The sequence below is a fragment of the Malus sylvestris genome, chromosome 6, assembly GCF_916048215.2.
Source record: "Malus sylvestris chromosome 6, drMalSylv7.2, whole genome shotgun sequence".
Classification (NCBI taxonomy): domain Eukaryota; kingdom Viridiplantae; phylum Streptophyta; class Magnoliopsida; order Rosales; family Rosaceae; genus Malus; species Malus sylvestris.
This window is the reverse complement of record NC_062265.1, coordinates 258,323-277,899: the sequence shown is the minus strand read 5'-3', so window position 1 is coordinate 277,899 and position 19,577 is coordinate 258,323. Positions and strand designations below refer to the sequence as shown.

The 19,577-nt window shown below is 39.7% G+C and overlaps 2 protein-coding genes and 1 long non-coding RNA gene across 5 annotated transcripts; all 3 read left to right on the top strand.

Moving 5' to 3' along the window:
- The first annotated feature begins 406 nt into the window (after nt 1-406).
- On the top strand, nt 407-3,289 carry LOC126626353 (uncharacterized). Of its 3 annotated transcripts, XR_007624663.1 has the most exons (4): nt 407-770; nt 977-2,016; nt 2,181-2,271; nt 2,686-3,289. It is a non-coding gene; the product is annotated as an uncharacterized LOC126626353 (long non-coding RNA). The 3 variants fall into 3 exon arrangements; XR_007624664.1 differs by lacking the exon at nt 407-770 and having other exon boundaries at nt 779-1,215; XR_007624662.1 differs by lacking the exon at nt 407-770 and having other exon boundaries at nt 779-2,016.
- A 508-nt stretch (nt 3,290-3,797) lies between these two features.
- On the top strand, nt 3,798-9,795 carry LOC126626351 (uncharacterized). The gene is made up of 8 exons (XM_050295659.1): nt 3,798-4,104; nt 4,239-6,751; nt 6,844-7,002; nt 7,122-7,301; nt 7,582-7,776; nt 8,140-8,238; nt 8,356-8,940; nt 9,073-9,795. Exons 2-8 carry the CDS (start codon nt 4,280-4,282, stop codon nt 9,430-9,432), a joined length of 4,050 nt encoding a protein of 1,349 aa, XP_050151616.1. The 5' UTR covers nt 3,798-4,104; nt 4,239-4,279; the 3' UTR covers nt 9,433-9,795.
- A 139-nt stretch (nt 9,796-9,934) lies between these two features.
- LOC126626352 (squamosa promoter-binding-like protein 14) lies at nt 9,935-19,091 on the top strand. Its single transcript, XM_050295660.1, has 13 exons — nt 9,935-10,108; nt 11,468-11,682; nt 12,770-13,336; nt 13,657-14,275; nt 14,389-14,582; nt 14,660-15,498; nt 15,625-15,699; nt 15,828-15,935; nt 16,020-16,137; nt 16,634-16,769; nt 16,841-16,985; nt 17,070-17,666; nt 17,876-19,091. Exons 4-13 carry the CDS (start codon nt 13,689-13,691, stop codon nt 18,302-18,304), a joined length of 3,228 nt encoding a protein of 1,075 aa, XP_050151617.1. The 5' UTR covers nt 9,935-10,108; nt 11,468-11,682; nt 12,770-13,336; nt 13,657-13,688; the 3' UTR covers nt 18,305-19,091.
- The last annotated feature ends 486 nt before the right edge of the window (nt 19,092-19,577 follow it).

Genomic DNA, 19,577 nt, shown 5'->3' with positions numbered 1-19,577 from the left:
TGGAAGTTTCATAATCAATCTTTATCTTTCGTTGACATTTTGAAGTTACAACTAGTGTTTTTAAATAAATCTTGAACCCACGAACGCATAGGCGAAAGCCGTTTGCGAGTTTGAATTATAATGGTATAGTTACAGACATTTGAAGTGGTGAAAATATAGATTGTGGGAATTATTTTAATTTCCACTTATGGGTAAAAAGCCCAAACTTTTTTTTCGATTAATGGACCAGTTACTATAAGTGGAATTGGGCATTTTAGGTGGTGGAAAAAGATTAGTTAGCAGCCTAAAAATGGGACACATCAGATTTTTTTAAAGGATGAGAAAGGACCAATAGGAAGAAGGGAGGTTGACATTTTCTTTTCCCATTTGGTGAACTTGTGTACACCATCAACCCTTTTTATTTTCGAACCGGCCAATTTTAGGCCAATTCCTACCATTTCTCTTCTGATTTTTCCTATCTTCTTCACCTGCAATTTGCTCAACTACCTTCCTCATTCCCTCTCTACAAAAAATTAAGGGTTTTTAAGGTCTATTTCACGTAGAACTCCATAGGAGAACCCGAGGGTTCTCGACGACGAATTGTCATTCCGGAGAGTATCACCATTCACCATCACCCTTAATCAACTTCCCTTGGACCCAAGAATAAGACCCAATTGGTGGTTGGGGCATTGAAACACCAAGGAAGCCGAATTGAAGAACACCCACCTTAGGGTTTCGTTGGGTGCGAGCCAATTTGAAGGCCTTCCTGGCCAAATTGGACTCGGCCACAGGTATAAAGTTTACTTTACTTGTTGAAATCTTCATTCTTGTAAAATTTGAGAATTTTTGGAAAAAGTCGAATTTTCCAATATGTGACATTCGATTTATGAAAATGCTGTTGATTGTATATTTTATCGATAAGGTTTGCCACTTGATTATTCTAACAATTGACAATCTTATCATTGAATTGAGACAAGATTTTAATATGCTATTGTAGATATTGTTTAAGGACCTTAGGGACTTATAAGTAAAAATCTAGTGATTGGATTTTACGAAGCAAATGACGTAAGATCATGGACCCTACATTAGAACGACGGTTCGACTCCTCATTAAATGTTGTTGTGGGAGACATATGAAAATTTTTGATTATGTGAATTATCGAAGGAAATCTAAACGTGGACTTGTGCTTCGTTATGCCTTGACCATCGTGCTAGGGTACATTAGCACGAACTCCAGGTGAGTGACTTTAATATATATGATATTGATAATTACCAGGTTGTCATAATTATGATCCTGTATGGATATGAATTGGTTTTATGAATATGTTCTATTAAATTGTTATTCCAATACTTCGACATCAATTTATGTTTATGAAATAGGGTGTGGCATGTATATTGGAAATGTGGTTTGATTTGTATGATTGGCATGTTGAGATTAATGTGAGGACTAGTAATGACCGTTAACCATTATGATAGGGATTTGTTGCTTTGATATTGTTTCACCTTCCGCTTCAGTGATTGGTTCTAAATTTAGTAATTGTGCCTAATCTCCCTTTGTTGAGTTTTTGTAAATTAAGTAGCATGTGCTTGTCTCATTTCTTTGAGTCGTCGTACATTCTGATTGTTGGTCTTCTGCGATTCCGTTGAGTGATGGTCCGGAATTCCTTCTATTCCACGATTCTGTTGAGTGATGTTCTGGAATCGTATCTGTATTGGGTTTCATTTAGCTATTGTTACGTATTGTATTTAGCGATTCCGTTGAGTGAGGGTCCGGAATTGTATCCACTTGGATTTCGTTGAGAGATGGTCTGGAATCCCTTCTATTTCACGATTCCGTTGAGTGGTGGTCCGAGATTGTACTTACCTTGGGATTTATGGAATTTGAATTGTGATGACTTCAAAGGTGTAGGCTTCGGCCAAACTGTGTCGCTCTAACTCTACTTTTCATTGTGTTGTATGAGAAGATGGTTGTGAGATGTTGTGATTGGTTTCAGACGAACCGTTGGATGTCTGGGTGACTCATTCGGGGTTTGCAAAAGTTGGTATTGATTTCTTATGAATTATTTATATTCAAGATATGTAAACTGTGTTTGATGGTTGGCATTAGCATTATTATCACATACTTGATATTATTGTCACTCTCCTAAGCTTCGCAACTTATCTAGGTTGTTGTTTGCCTGGTGCACTATTCTGATGGTGTAGGCACTGATCGTATAGGTGACAGGTTTGAGTAAACTCCGAGAAGTTTGTAGGTGGGGGTAGCAGTGCAGTTATCAGAGACTTGGAGCGTTAGGTTACCCTTGTTTCACTTTTGTACTTTATCTTTTGGGACTTTCTTTTGAGCACCTCATACTTGTTCTTAGTAAAGCAAAGATTATGCTTCTTTTTGGGATGTACATATTTGTAAATATTTTGTGGAGAACTTAGCCACTTTCACATTATTTTGGGTTATCAGTTAAAGTATTTCATTCCGTATCTTATACCGTATTCAACGAACATTATTTTCTTTGTCATGTGTTGATTTTCGACGTATGTTGGGATCGGGACGTGACAATTTTTGTAGTATCAGAGCTTAGATTCAGGGTTTCATACCTTAACCTTAGAGTGAGGAAGCCTTGGGAAGGTTGGGTAGTGAACCTTGACTAGGTTCGTGAATTCGTCTCTCAAATGTTGATTATATGCTTATGTTGAATTCTTCTTGTATCAGACATTATGACGACCCCACACGGTACTACTCAGCAGTTTGGGGATGATGTTCCCGACGAGGGCACTCTTGGTTTTGGTCAGGAGGCTAGCCATGATTATGATGGACCCGATGGAGCTTTTCGGGCCATCGAAGATTTAACACAGTTGATGCAGGCACACGTTCGTGCAACTCCTGGTAGGGAGAAGTCTTTGTACGGGGAGTTCCGTACCCATAAGCCACCTTCTTTCGATGGTAGTACTGATCCGTAGGCGACGGAGTCTTGGATCAATCAGATCGCCAGAATTTTCACTGTATTACGTTGCTCATCCGAAGAGCAGGTTGATCTTGCAGCGTATATGTTGACAGGTGAAGCTTACGAGTGGTGCCATATCACTCGTCCATTATTAGTAGCCTGGGGACCTCTCACCTGGGATCAAGACGTGACAATTGCAGTCCTATTAGATTAGGAATGTGATTGTGTAAATCCTAGTATATCATGAACTATCTCTTATATTCCTATTAGGAGTAGATTACCTATTAAATGTTGTAATACTAAAGGGTAAGGAATTAACCTTCCCTACTACTATAAATAAAGGCACAATGAGGTTGAATAGAACACACCCACAATTACACATCTATCTCATTTTCTCTCTATGCCGCACCTTCCCTCTCTCTCTGGCCTCCATAATTGTTCAGTAAATTATGCGTACAACATAAAGATATATATATATCTTAAATTTAAGAGTTACCTCTACCAAAAGATTATGAAACACATAATAATTTTTTATTAACCAAAAAAATAGTTGTAATTTCTTTATTTTTTCAATAGCCCAACCTAATTATATTTATAAAAACAAAGTGATTAATTTTATTTTTAGATGTTTGTAATGAAATTTGCTGATATATGAATGGAGAAATTAATTGAATCAACATCAACATAGAAAGCAGACAGTGATATACACAGAAGTATGTGAAGAAAAAGGGGAAAACGAGATGGAGATATTTCTCTTTAAATTAATTATAAATAATAATTAAGAAAAAGTCTAAATCGGATACAAAGACAAAGAAGCGCGTAGGGAAAAAGAATTATATTAATATTTGTATTAGTGAAGAATGTATTGGTCGAGAGAGAGAGAGTCGAGTCTCCTGTACCTCTACTACAAGTTGTAACAGAAAACAAACTCTCTCCTCTTCTTCCTTTCGCCAGCTGTGCTCTGCCGCTTCCTTCCTCTCTCTCTCTCTCTCTATCTCGTCTCTACCTATATATATAGGCTGTAGATTTATTTTACTTGTACACAAACACGCCCTTATACACAAACACGCCCTTATACATTGCATAATCCCCTGCATTTGATGTCGGTTGGCTGATCTACCTCTCGATCTGTTCTCCTCTGCTCCGTTTGACTGCTGCGTTCACACCCGCTTGTTCGATCTGCACCGGTAAGTCCAATTTCTCATCTCCTAACGTTAGATCTCGCACTGCTTTAACTTTCCTTTTCTAATGTTAATTCACTCCAAACACTGAATTCACTCGCTTTTAACTTTTAATTTTTCCAACTTCGTCTATGAATTAGATCGGTATTGCTGTAGTTGTTGGATTTTGTTTCGGATTGCAATGACGGCCGGCGTGGATGTGCACCTTGATGCCTGTGAATCAGAGGTGTCCAAAGGCGAGGTTGTCAATGTCAATGTTGGGAATGGGAATGGGAATGGGAATGGGAATCAGAGCGACAACGGTTTTTCTAAGGACGACACCGACACTGACGGCTCTTATGTCTTTGTGACCGGGAGTGATGCCATTGTTTCCCAAGACCCTGTCGAGTCTGATCCAAACAGTAGCGTTGTTCAGAACAATGGCAGTGTTATTCTTCACTCGGAGGCTCAAAAGGACAATTCCCAATCTCATTTCCTCAACAAGGCTGCCGCACAAGCCCCACATCTCAATGACGGGGAGGTGGTGGTCTCTGACGGAGCAGAGACTGATAAGGATCCAGAAGTAGCCGACGAGGTGCCCGTGAAAGATGCTTCGAGGGATCTAGGCCAAGAGAGGGGGCATGATTCAATGCCAACCCCAACCCTGTCGTTGGATGACCAAGTTGTGGGTGATCCCGTGTCCAAGGAAGCTACTGCAGACGGCTTGCCTGCTTGTCATGCTCATGAACAGAATGGATCTTCTGAAGATGGCCACGCCTCGTCTGCCACAGTAATTTTTGAAGATGACTATCTCCAGGATGCGACGAAGCCAGCTACTCAAGTTGTCAACGGCTGTGCCTCTGATCAAAGTAGTGGAGATGGCTTGCCGAATGCTCATGTGCCTCTAGTTACAAATGACTCGGTTGATGCACCTGAAGAGAATAATGGATCGTGTGAAAATGCTGATAGTTTGGAGAAAGTAGCTGTTGAAAATGGTGAAAGCTTTTCAACTGTTGCTGATAATGATATAATAGGAGATCAAAAGGCTGAGAATGGGGTTTCTCCACCTACGGAAGATGTTTCAACTTGCGCTGTTGATGACGTGAGTCCAGAGCTTGATGCTGTAAAGTTAACTGAGAAGAGTAGTGAAGTCCCCAATCCTTGCCCCCTTGTGCATTCAGACTCAGAAATTGAAGCTGAGAGGGGACCCGTTATAGATGATACACAGTCAAGTTCCCCACCTAATGATGCAATATCAGAACCCAATTCAAAATCAGAAATTGAATTGGAGATTGGGCCCGTTGTAGATGATACTCTGTCAAGTTTCCCACCTAATGATACTATATCAAAAGAACCCCATCCAAAATCAGAAGTTGAATCTGAGAGAGCCCTAGTTGTCGATGATACTCTGTCAAGTTTCCCACCAAATGATGCAAGATCAGAGGAACCCACTTCAAAATCAGAAGTTGAATCAGAAAGTGCACCTGTTGTAGATGATACTCTGCCAAGTTTCCCACCCAATGATGAAATGTCAGAAGAATCCAATTCAAAAGCAGGAGTTGAATATGAAAGTGCGCCCCTTGTGGATGATACTCCACCAAGTTTCCCACCAAATGATGCAGTATCAGAAGAACCAAATTCAAAATCTGAAGTTGAATCTGAAAGTGTGCTCGTTGTAGATGATAATCTGCCAAGTCTCCCAACCAATGATGCAATATCAGAAGAACCCATTTCAAAAGCAGAAGTTGAATCTGAGAGTCAGCCAGTTGTGGATGATACCTCAAGTTTCCCACCGAATGGTGCAATATCGGAAGAAACCAAATCAAACTCAGAAGTTGAATCTGAGTGTCTGCTCGTTGCAGATGATACTTTGTCAAATTTCCCACCAAATGATGCAATATCAGAAGAACCCATTTCAAAATCAGAAGTTGAATCTGAAAGTGTGCTCATTCTAGATGAAACCCTGTCAAGTTTCACACCTAATGACACGATATCAGAACACAATTCAAAATCAGAAATAGAATTGGAGAGTGTTCCCAATGAAGATGATACTCTGTCAAGTTTCACAGCAGATGGTGCAATATCAGATCCCAAGACCAGCCATGATTCTGTTGATGTAGATGCTGGTTTGTCAAATTTGGAGGTTGAATGTGTTGCCAGCCCTCCTTTATCTGTTTCTGACAACAATGCAAATGAAGCTAGCTATCCTGCTAAGCCAGATATTGATGAAAAGCTAGCGTCTGAAGTTCAGAGTACATCTGCTCTGACAAGCAGAGCTATCCCCGATGATGAAGTCAACACATCTGAATCCACAATTCTGAATGACTCTTTTGTTGAGAATGGCACTTTTGTGGAGAATGGAAGGCCGCTAACTAGCAACCTGGATGATGTTAAAATTGAAAGTGATGTTAATTCAACACATCAAGAAGTGGAGCGCACTGGCGGAATTCTTGGATCTGAACCCTCAGCTTCTTCTGGGGAAGTTTCCACTGCTGATGCTGTGGAAGGGCAGAATAAGGGTGCTGAGGTAGAAAAAAGGCCGTTCTACTTCTTGATAAGGATTCCAAGATATGATGATGAAAATTTAAAAGAAGAGATTAAACAGGCTCAGTTACATGTTGAAGAAAAAACTAAAAGCCGGGATGCTATTCGTTCCAAAATCCAAATGAAAAGGGTAAGAAATCTTTTGCAAATGGCTTCGACTATATTTTGTTTGTAGTATTTTATATCTTGCCACATTAACTGTTGGGGTTCTTTTATGGCTAGGCTACTTGTAAGGAGTATTTCGATAAATTTGAAGCTGCCAGATCTGAAGAGAGAGCTGCACGAGACCTGTTTAAGGCCAAGCGCAAGGAAATGGATTCTGTTCAATTAATGATTAACAAAGTGAAGAATGCAATCTCTATTGAGGATTTGGATTATAAAGTAAGTTATCACTTGTCTTTCCTCAGTACTATGAATTACTACCATATATTTATGTCACTATTTGAATATGTTTGTATATTCATGAATGTCTGCGTCCTTCAAATTTGTTTCATGAGTAGATACGCAATATGGAACACAGTATGGAGCATGAGACCTTGCCTTTGAAGGAAGAAAAGCAATTTATTCGAGAAATTAAGCAACTGAAGCAACTTCGTGAACAGCTCTCTTCTAGCCTGGGTAAGCAGGATGAAGTTCAAGAAGCTTTAGACCAGAAAGACCATGTTGAACAGAGCTCAAAGGTAGTATTTTTCAATTGTACTTGTCATTTTCTATTTATTAGTTAACCGGTCTGGGTCCTATGGAAGACGTGCTATGTTATACAGTTCATATGGAAGTCTTATGCTGAGATCTATTTCAAATATAAACACCTAAATCACACTCAAGTTGTAGTATACTTTTCTTTTGCCCAGAATCGAGATTAGTGAGTGTTTAATACTGTCAGAGTTAGACAACCTCTTGTTATTATCTCGTAGCATTAGTGAGCTATTAAGGTATTTATACGATCTTCCATTATTACAGGTTCTGAGGAAGGAAATGGATCTACTCAGAGAAAATCTTCTCAAAGCAGAGGCAGTCACTCAAGTTGCTAAGAAGAAATTTAATGAAGAAAATAATATGCTGAACGAAATACTTTATCAGTTTAGAGCTGCAGATGACATTCGTCAAGAAGCATATGCACATTTACAGGGTTTGAGGAAAAAACAATATGAAAAGGTATTTGCATTCTGTCGATGAAAAACGTTATTACTGTTAGGATTATCCTCTCTTTGCAGTGTACACATGCACATACAAATACGCTATTGAGCATTTCTGATGCTAATTATGTCACCATTAAAAAGATGTATGTTTAAGGTTTCGCCTAACATTGACTTAAAGTTTTCAGCCTTCTTACGTTTAAGTTTGCTCATAACATGTTTCTCCCATTGATAAATCAAACATTTTGAAGGTTTATTGCTCTCCCATTGATAAATCAAATACTTAGAAGGTTTATGCTTTTCGTTTTGTTATACATGCTTTTATCTTGTGATATGTTGTTGCAAATTTAGAAAAGAGATATTAACCCTCTTATTCCTGCAGAACAAATACTTTTGGAGGTACAAGGATGATGCGAAGGCTGCTAATAATCTGGCACTGAGCGGAGATAGGGAACAATTACAACGTTTGTGTATCAATCAGGTTAGCTTATGAAGCCCTGTTGTTGTTGTTGTTGTTGCGTGTTTCCCCCTACCTTTTTTTGTTGAAGAATCTGGAACAATAGCTTATGTGTGAATTGGCTGAAATTCAATTAATTAGGTGGAAACAGTTATGGAACTCTGGAATAATAATGATGATTTCCGGAAAGAATACTTGAGATGTAACAACAGGAGTACATTAAGGAGGTTGAGAACCTCAGATGGGCGCTCTCTTGGTCCTGATGAGGAGCCCCCTGTAATACCTGATATCGTAAGAGCAACCAAGAATAATTTGGCAACAGTGGTTTCCACTCCTGAACAACCAAAGCAAGTTGCCCCTGAGGAGGCTGAACAACCAGATGACATATCTTCAATGAAGGTTGTTCAACAGAAAAATGAGATAGCTAAAATGAAGAAGCCTGTGAAATCCGCTTCCTCAGAAATTATCCCAGAAACTGCTTCTGAAAGAGACAATTTTGAAGAGGAAAAGGTAGAAGTCCCTAAATTAACAAAGGAGGAAGAAGAGTTGGCCAGAAAGACAGAAGAATTGAGAAAGGAAGAAGCAGAAGCTAGGTTGAGAGAGCAGCGTAGACTGGAGGAGAAGGCCAAAGCTAAGGAAGCACAGGAGAGGAAAAAAAAAACAGCGGAGAAGGCCCAAGCCAGAGCTGCCATAAGAGCACAGAAGGAAGCGGAGGAGAAAGAGAAGGTAAAATTTCATCACCCTTAACTTTACAATTCCACGAAAGTCTAGTAGCATTCTAGATATAGAGAGTTCCCATGTGATGCAATATTCTTTTCTTCTGTGCATCGATCGTGCGATGGCTTGTATCTTGTGCAGGAAAGGGAGAAGAGGAATAGGAAGAAGGAAAGAAAGATGGCGACTACAACAAAGGCTACAAATGATATTAGTGAAGTAGAATGTGCTTCAGAACCAAGCTCAGAGGCACCAACTGAAATTCCTAAGGAGCCTGAAACTAGAGAGAAACCGGTGACAGTAACAAAGAGGTCTCAGAAATCATCGCAGTTGACAAAGCAAACCAAGGTAAAATCCATGCCTCTGCCTCTTCGCAACCGCAGTAAGAGAAGGATGCAGCCTTGGATGTGGGCTGTAGCGGCAATTGTGCTCATCTTTGCCTTGTTTTTGCTGGGCAATGGAGGCAGCTCCTATTTTAAAGCTACGCTGGAAAAGTTTTTCTGAATACATGCAGTTATTAAACTAGGTAAATTAACAGAGTTTGCAAGGGCATTCCCATAATAATAATATTATTATATACATATATATTATATATATAGGCAATTCTTTTGTGCGCGTATGGTGATTTATTATTTTCCTTTTAGTTTGCAGTTTTCTTTCACACCAGTTATAGATTGGTTTCTTTAATTATTATTATTATTAATATAAGCGTGAAGAACAAAAGAGGGGGAAAAAAAAAAAAGAACCAAAGATGCAGCTGCTGCTGCTGCTGCTTTTTCTGATGCTTTTCTACCATCATGTATGTTGCTTGTTGCTTGCTTTGCTTGTGGTGAGTTATGTTAATAAAGATCAAATTTTTTTTAGTAAGTTTCTGTCCCTCCCTTTGAGCTGCCCGACCACGAATTGCATTTAATTTGAATTGTGTAATGTGTACTGGTTACGTGAAAATGATGTTAACGTGGGTCTGGTGTTTTGCGTACTCGATTCAGTTTATTAGCTCGACTCTTTTCGAGTCCAGTTTAAAACAAAAGGGAAGTGATTCAATAGAATACAAGTTTTCTTTTCTTTGACATAACAGTGCAAGTCCCTTTACATGGCGAGAGATTCTCAACCACCTGAGAGCTTACGTCACCGCAATCGTGGCATCCCTGGGGCATCAAGTGCGAATAACATAACATTTGTAAGTTTCTCTTTACATCATGAAATATTTTTCTCATATCATCAAATTTATTATGTAAACATCGGCTCGATGGTAATGGATTCTACTAAAACTAATTCTTGATTACATGAGAGAATATTTTAGGCGTGATTGTTGTATTAGTGGCATGGGATACCACAATGACAATATATATGTAACTTAACTTGTCAAGTTGGTGCTTGCTGAGTTGCATTTGTACACTTTATGTGTTGAATGAATAGAGTCACCATGTGACGAGGAGGCTCAGGTTATAGAAAAGGAAAACAGCTGTTTCCCTCTCTCGACGTATGAATGTAAAGTTATAGAAAGAAAAACGAAAAATAATTAGGGATGTGGTTGGAACGGACGGGTCCCCAACCCAAGCAGACCGGACCAGATGCATAGTACATAGATGAGTAGAGGAGGATACAGCTGGTTTCCTGCCACGCGTCACTGTGCAAAGGGCCGGCTACAGAATCTTTGGACCATTCAACAACTAAATTCCAGTACAAAGAATGCGTAGGATAGGATACTGCCCAACTGGCTAGCACATTAGCAGCTACGGTGACGGTGCCATAATTGCCGTTCTCAATTTGTCACAGCCATTAATACTTGATAGAAAAATCTGAAATTTTGACATAGTTTTCCAATTAGAATTATTCTAAAATTCATCTGTTTGATCATTTTTTGCTCTAGAGGAAGTCGAATATTCTATATTAGAAATATAATTCAAAGTATCAAAGTTTTACCAAAATAACTAATAAATTAATATTAAAATAATGGTAAAATATATAGTATAATAACGACTCATCAATACTCAATTTGATTTGGTTTTAATTTGGGTGTCCCATCTTTCGTGTGAATTTTGATTTAATAAGTAATTATGTCACTCACATGAGCCTACATACTTGATCGTGATAGGGTAGAGTCTTTTCACTTTTAAGGAATCGTCCCCAAAATATAACATAGAGGTTTCGTACCCAACTCAAGTTGTGTATGTACATGTATATTCTTGAACACGAATGTGGCTGTGTTTTGAAATTAACAAGCATTTGAGATGTCTCCGCGTCATTCTATTCTATGTACAATACTAGGAGCATGGATTAAATTGGCTAACAACTCTCAACATATGCAATAGTTGGCCTAGTGGTACAAGACGTTCATACTAGTCCCTCTTAATCAGTGTTCGATACTCCCAGTCGCATAGTTTGTGATTCATGTCAATCAAAGTGTCAGCCTCTCAATTAACAAATTCATCACATGTGTTGGTTGAGATAACAAAGTATCTTGCAGTGATTTGTAAACTTCAATTTACAGAAAATACTTTAACAAGACCAAGATTCTTCATTTCAATTTTGGTAGGTGGATGCTCAAAGTTTATGCATTTTCAGCAAATACTGCACCATTTCCATAACAACCTACCGAAAATATGACAAATTGGGCAGATGCTTACCGAAAGCAGGAAGAGATTAAGTAGGGGCCGGGTTTCGTTGAAAATTTACGTGGCCTCGGTTGAAACGTGAAGGCTAGCAAATTTTGTGTGGGTGTATGGTACATAGTTCCGGTCAATAAAGGAGGTATATTAAGATATTTTTTATGTTAAAAAGTAAGTAGATAATGTTTTTAGCATGTGAATTATATTGAAAAGTACATGGAGCGTCTATTTTTAACTCTGTTATTGTTGAAAATGTAGAATTAAGGGTGCGTTTGGTACGGGACGGAACGGAACGAAGGTGTAATTTTTGAAAAAGACATGGGGTATATTTGTTTTAAAATGGTAAAACATTGTGTTCCACAGACGTGGAACAAACCCGTTCCAGGGGGGAGGTGGAACGCAAAAACACCCAAAATCTGTCCCGTGGAACAGCCCGTTCCACCCATTTTTGGTGCACCAAACGCGGAACGGAACGCCTCGTCCCGTTCTGTCCCGTCCCGTCCCACGTACCAAACGCACCCTAAATGAAATGAGTAATTAATCAAATAGGTGACAATAGGAACGAGGATTAAGGGTGCGTTTGGTACGCGGGACGGGACGGGACGGAACGGGAAGAGGCGTTCCGTCCCGCGTTTGGTACGCCAAAAATGGGTGGAACGGGCTGTTCCACGGGACAGATTTTGGGTGTTTTTGCGTTCCACCTCCCCCCTGGAACGGGTTTGTTCTACGTATGTGGAACACAATGTTTTACCATTTTAAGACAAATATACCCCATTTCTTTTTCAAAAATTACACCTTCGTTCCGTCCCGTCCCGTCTGCGTACCAAACGCACCCTAAAAGTCGTATGCGGGGAAAGGCGAATTAAATTAAGAAAATGTAATCCTTGTCCTTTTTTTCCTTCCAAAAAATGCAAACGTTGTCAGGTGTTCATATTAATCCTAATTATTATAATCTGATGTTCACACATGCCTCTACCCGTACGTCCCCCAAATGGCAAATTGCAAAACCCAATTTCAAGGGCAGTTTGGTAAAATAGCATCATCTTCAATCCTCATCTGCTGGTGAAAAAATTATATTAAATTTATTGAGAAAAAATCAGAATTTATAAAAAAGTGATAAAATAGTACTACAACAGTGTGATGGTACATTAGTACATTTATTTTACTAATTGTAATTTATTTTGTACATATATTATAATATAATAATATAATATAGTGGTGTTGTCTAGGTGGAAGCAAGCAAGGAAAGGTCTTGGATTCTTCGTTTGCTGCTTTGAGCCGCCTCCAATACCACCCCAATCTCACTCGAATTTACGATAGTTGCCATTCACAGAAAGAAAGAAAGAAAAAAGATGTTACAAGCCTAAGCTGGTGAGGACGACTTGGAGTCTAGAGAGAGGAAAAGTAAAAGAAAAGTTAAGAGAGAGAAAGAGAAGAGAGGGTTTGCTTTCATCAGTTGGATCTGCAAACGTTGTTTCAGAACTGCTGATAACGGTTTGGTTTTAGATTCGGTTTTGTTATTGGAAGCGGCCGCCGACGCCGACGAAGACGCAGAATCAGTCTGTCGTTTCATTTCAACTGGGATTTACGGGAGAAGACCTTCTTCGCTGTTGATGTAAGTCAATTCGATGACATGTGAGATTTGTCTCTGACCATCGACTACCGGAGTCTCAAGTATTCAGATCGGACGTCGGAGTTTACTCCGGCTTGGTTTCGGTTGGATTAATCCCCGGACAAAGTGAAGACTTTTGGGTAAAACGGATGTGGATGTGGATGGATTCTAGATTTCTGTGAAGGTACGCAATTCTTTTACTAAATTTTGTTTCCGGCTGTGTATCGAGCAATCTTTTCGCTTTTTATTCGCCGACCCGCACACCTATTTCTTTTTCAACTGAAACCATTGTCACAAAATTAAAAAAAAAAAAAAAACTCGAAAACGATTATTTGCGCACTACTCAAGCTTTGTGTGAAACTTGCTTACATGACTTGAAATGATTTGTTCTTTTGAATAAGGTTCATGCTTTTTGCATCTTTTTATTTTTTATTTTTTGAGTTTTGATCGATTTGTTGTAAAGCAGTAAATAATTGACTTTATCCAATTTTGGTGCTTGCGTAGATTTTGTGTGTGTTTTGGTTTGTCTTGAATCTATGATGGAAAACGCCGGCGGCCAAGTTGCTGCTCCAATTTACATTCACCGGACGCTTTCGGGCCGGTTTTGTGATTCGCCGGTCATGGGGAGGAAGCGCGATCTCCCTTACCAGGGCCCCAATTATCAACACCCCCACTCGCAGCAGCCGCGCTTCGCAAACCCCGGCAACGACTGGAATCCTCGCGTTTGGGACTGGGACACTGTCAGATTTGTTGCCAAGCCGCTGGACTCCAGGATGATGCATCTGGGTTCTACTTCCACAACAGAGCAGAGGAACAAAGAGGAAGCTTCTGGGCCTGTGAAGGACACGGCAGAAGACGAAGACGACGAGAGCCTTCAGCTGAATCTCGCCGGTGGCTTCACCTCTGTGGAGGAGCCTGTGCCCAGGCCCAATAAAAGGGTCCGGTCTGGATCTCCAGGGAATGGGAATGGCAACTACCCTATGTGCCAAGTTGATAACTGTAAGGAAGATCTGTCAAATGCCAAGGACTACCATCGCCGACATAAAGTCTGTGAGGTTCACAGTAAATCCACCAGAGCCCTTGTTGCCAAGCAGATGCAGAGATTCTGCCAGCAGTGCAGCAGGTCATTTTGTTTAACGAATTATTAGTTTTTTGGTTTCTCATCTTCATTTCCCTCCCTTTTTAGTGATTTTCCTAGCTCTGAAGTCATATCAAAATCATTGTTTGTTGTTGCAGGTTTCACCCCCTTTCAGAGTTTGATGAGGGGAAGAGGAGTTGTAGACGGAGACTTGCGGGGCATAACCGGAGAAGAAGAAAAACCCAACCAGAGGATGTTACTTCACGGCTCACTCTCCCAGGAGATGGGGATAACAAAATCATTGGAAATAGTGATATCATCAACTTGCTAGCTGCTATAGCTCGTCCTCAAGGTAACAAGATTATTCTTGAGTTCATGATCTTGTATTTCCTGTGATCAGGTGCTAAATTTCTGCATTAAAATTTGTAGGGAAAAATGATGTCAGAAATATCAATGGCTCATCAGTGTTGGACAGAGAGCAGCTCCTTCGGGTTCTTAGTAAGATAAATTCGTTACCTTTGCCAGCAGAACTTGCTGCCAAGTTGCCTAATCTTGGAAGTTTGACTAGGAAAGCTTCTGAACTGCTTTCTTTAGATCTTCAAAACAAATTGAATGGAAGAGCATCTGCATCAACCATGGATTTGCTTACTGTACTATCTGCTACTCTAGCAACATCTGCTCCTGAAGCTCACGCAAAGTTATCTCAAAAGTGCAGCCAGAGCAGTGACAGTGAGAAAACTAAGTTGACCTGCTCTGACCAGGCAGCTGAACCCAATTTGCACAAGATACCTCCACAAGAGATTCATTCAGCCGGGGGAGAGAGAAGTAGCACTAGTTACCAGTCTCCCATGGAAGATTCAGATTGCCAAGTTCAAGAAGCTCGAGTTAATTTACCCTTACAGCTATTTAGCTCCTCACCTGAGAATGACAGCCCGCCAAAACTGGCTTCTTCTAGAAAGTATTTCTCTTCTGACAGTAGTAATCCCACTGAAGATAGGTCTCCTTCATCTTCCCCTCCTGTTGTGCAAACACTGTTTCCACTGAAGAGTTTGGCAGAGACTGTTAAGTCCGAGAAGTTGTTGGTAAGCAAAGAGGGCAGTGCAAACCCCGACACTAGCTGGACTTGTGGCAGTAACATGCCTTTTGATCTTTTTAGAGGGTCAAATAAGGGAGCTGAAGCGAGCTCCATTCAAAACTTTCCTAACCAACCTGGCTATACTTCTTCTGGTTCGGACCATTCACCTTCTAGTTTAAATTCTGATGTGCAGGTATTGTTGACTTCCGACCTATTGCTTTATTCTGTACTTTGATTATTTCACGTCTGTACTCATCTGTTGGATGTTATTAGTCTATGTTGATTGTGGGATTGAATTGATTGTTTTGTTCTCTGACAGGATCGCACTGGAAGGATATTATTTAAGCTCTTTGATAAAGATCCAAGTCATTTACCAGGGACATTGCGGACACAGGTTAGGAGTTTATGGTTCTTGTTTTAATCGCTCCCTTTTGTATGAATTGTCAAGACAACATTGTAGTTTGTACAGCTTTATTTGGGGGGAGGGGGATTCTTACAATGTTTATTGCTCTGTTCTTCTAGATATACAATTGGCTTTCCAGCAGTCCATCTGAAATGGAGAGCTACATAAGGCCTGGTTGTGTCGTTCTATCAGTTTATGTATCAATGCCATCTGCTTCCTGGGAGCAAGTGAGTGAATTTTTTTAGTGCTGATCAGCAATCTTTTCATTGTACTTTTGCTGACTACTTGTAAGATGTGTGTATTTTTTTCAGCTTGAAGAAAACCTGGTTCAGCGTGTCAGTTCTTTGGTTCAGAGTTCAGATTCTGATTTTTGGAGAAGTGGGAGGTTTTTAGTTAATACAGGCAGGCAATTAGCATCACACAAAGATGGTAAGTACTGATCAGTAGTGGTGGCTTTTGGTTACTGATATTCTCTGTGATTGATTTTCAATAAGGTGTTTGTGTTTTTTGTTTTAAAAAGCATCCTACTGTGTTAATTTACCAGTGTGCTTCCACTTTATATTTTCAAATTTTTTTTACCACTGTGCTTCCACTTGTGTTTTGGAAAAGGATATCAGCAGATAATTTCTGAAAGTTTCTTTTACTTTTTTGCGTTTCATTCTCAATTTATTAGGCTGAAAGAATTCTTTTGGTCATCATTAACTTATCCTCGTATTGTGGTATTCTTTAATTCCATATCATTTCAACTGTTACGTTTTTGGAGCTCTTGAAGTGTGATTTCTACTTATTTCTAGTAGCTCTTATGCGATAATAACCCTTCTTCAACAAGTTTTTCTTCAGCTGCTTCTAAGTATGACTTGTGTGTCATTGGCATATTGCCTTGTAATTTTCTCTTGAATTTTGTTTTCGTGACATAATTTTTCAGGAAAAATTCGTACATGCAAAGCTTGGAGATCATGTAGTTCTCCAGAGTTGATCTCTGTGTCCCCTTTGGCTGTCGTGGGTGGGCAAGAAACCTCTCTTCTGTTAAGGGGTAGAAATTTGAATAATCTTGGCACCAGGTTAGTACAATTTGCTTTTGTGTTCTTCTGTGAATTCCTTGTCTCTGTTTCTGAAGTTTCCGGTCATGCAGGATTCATTGCACGTATATGGGTGGTTACACGTCAAAGGAAGCTACTGGTTCAGCATGTCGTGGAACGATGTATGATGAGATAAACTTGGGTAGTTTCCAAATTCATGATGCATCTCCTGGTGTTCTTGGTCGCTGTTTTATAGAGGTAAAACTCTAAGGAACAATTGGTTTGTATTGGAAATTGATGTAGAAAAGTTTGTGTTGTATTGATGTTTGCCAATATGAACAGGTGGAAAATGGTTTTAAGGGCAACAGTTTTCCAGTGATAATAGCTGATGCTACAATCTGCAGAGAATTGAAAGTCCTTGAGTCAGTGTTTGATGCTGAGGCAAAAGTATGTGATGTAATATCAGTAGCTGGAAGTCATGATTATGGGCGGCCGACATCAAGGGATGAAGTCCTACACTTTTTGAATGAGCTTGGATGGCTTTTCCAAAGAAAAAGGATATGTTCCATGCTTCAAGAGCCTCATTATACACTCAGCCGTTTCAAATTTTTACTCACATTCACTGTCGAGAAAGACTGTTGTGCTTTGGTTAAAACACTTCTAGACATACTATTTGAAAGAAATTTCGACAGTGATGCGCTGTCGGGAGGATTGGTTATGCTGTCAGACATGCAGCTTCTGAACCGGGCAGTAAAAAGGAGGTGCAGGAAGATGGTTGACTTGCTCATTAATTATTCTACAGCCAACCGTGACAGTGACAAGCGTTATATTTTTCCACCTAATCTTGCTGGACCTGGTGGCATGACCCCTCTTCATTTGGCTGCTTGTATGTCAAGTACAGATGACATAATTGATGCTTTGACAAATGACCCGCTGGAGGTAAAAATATTTTTTGGCATGCTCGTGACTCGTCTATAAAATTGTTTGGAGTTTGGACATTGTGCTTATTCCAATTTATAGATTTTGGTGTGCTTTTTTAATGGATGCTATAAAACTTATTACCAGTCTTACAAATATGCTGACAGATTTTTTTTTGACCTTTGACATATTTTTTTTTTTTAACCTTTTGTTTCACACTTTCCCTCTAGATTGGATTGAACTGCTGGAAGTCTCTTTTGGATGCTAATGGGGAGTCTCCGTATGCTTATGCTTTGATGAGGAATAATTACTCTTATAACAACTTGGTGGCTCGAAAGCTTGCTGACAGAAGAAATAGTCAGATTACTGTCACAATTGGAAATGAGAGAGATCAACATCAGATGAGTATGGAGCTGGAGCACAGGACAAGTACCCAATTCAGACAAGGTAGTAGATCATGTACCAAGTGTGCAATTGCAGCTACAAAGTACACTAGGAGGGTTCCCGGTGCTCAAGGCTTGCTTCAGCGTCCCTTCATTCATTCTATGCTTGCCATAGCTGCTGTTTGTGTATGTGTCTGCTTGTTCTTGAGAGGCTTACCGGATATTGGCTTAGTTGCTCCTTTCAAGTGGGAGAATTTGGGTTACGGCACAATTTAATCTTTATAGGATAAGTAGTGATTAAGAAATAGGAACAAACTGTGGGTCGACGTGCACTTTCCAGATTAGCTTGATTGGGATGATGCAATTCTGGAAAAGGGAAGATTTTTGCTTTAGCGGCATTCAAGAGGAAGCCTAGGGGGGTGATGGCGGACCTCATAAGGAAGTGATTCTGAATCAGGCTCAGGTATTTGATGATTCAGATACTGCATGTTTATCTCCAACTGACCCGAGATGTGTATGGTCTTGGGTTATGCTCTTCCTTTTGCTCATTTGCGTTGCGAAATAGGTGAATTTTCTGTCTTTCTCCTCTTTAAACGTAGAAACTCTTCCACCCTTGAGACCCCCACCCATGTATAATGTTGGATAAGATGAATGGATGAATCGATGATTCATGGCGATGGGCAGATTGGAAAAGTATTCATGGAAAGTAGGATGAAGGAAAAGTGTCGGAGGCCCATAAAGAAGGAAGAAGTGAAAGTGGATGAAAAAAATAAGCAGTTATACCAAAATTAGATGTTAATGATATATGTGGATGTGGGTCTCCCCTTCCGGATTTCTATCTAGCATAGAGAGATAGAAGCCTGCCCATGAGAAAATTTGATTGGAGTCTACTTAAGATAAAAGAGGCAGCTCCCAGGTGGTGTATTTTTTGCTTTCGAGATTTTATATAATTTTATTTTTCAGGTGTAAATTTCGGAGATAGATATTATTTAACAAACGGTAAAGATGTCGTCTCTTTTGTGTTGGAGCTCAGCTTATACATGGGATTTATATGGTTTCTAAATCATGTGCTAATGGCTAAATTCACGATGGGAAGGGATCTCCTAAGTTGGAAGATTTGAGAAATAAAAATATTTAGACGGCGGTGATGGTGTGTGCCACTGGCTGAGGAAATGTGAGCTCCAAGGGTTTGAGGTTATGCATTTCACATGGGACTGTTGTCTTGGTGCATGATTTTCCATATTCCGTGAAACCCCAATAAACATTTCTTTGTTGCCTTCACCCATATTCCGTATTTTGCATCCAAATTTGCTGCAATTGGGTTCAACTGAGCCAAGGGTAGGATTCTTTAAGCTAACTATATCTAAATTACGGAGAGATATATCTAAACTTGGATTATAAATGGGGAGCAGACACTAGCCACGTGTCAACCTACATTTCCTTCCCCCTTTTTATCCTTTGATTTCTACAATACAATCACGTGTACTAGTATATGAATTTGAGCGGGAGAAGAAAATGTTTATGTTTTCACACCTGTAACAAGTAAATA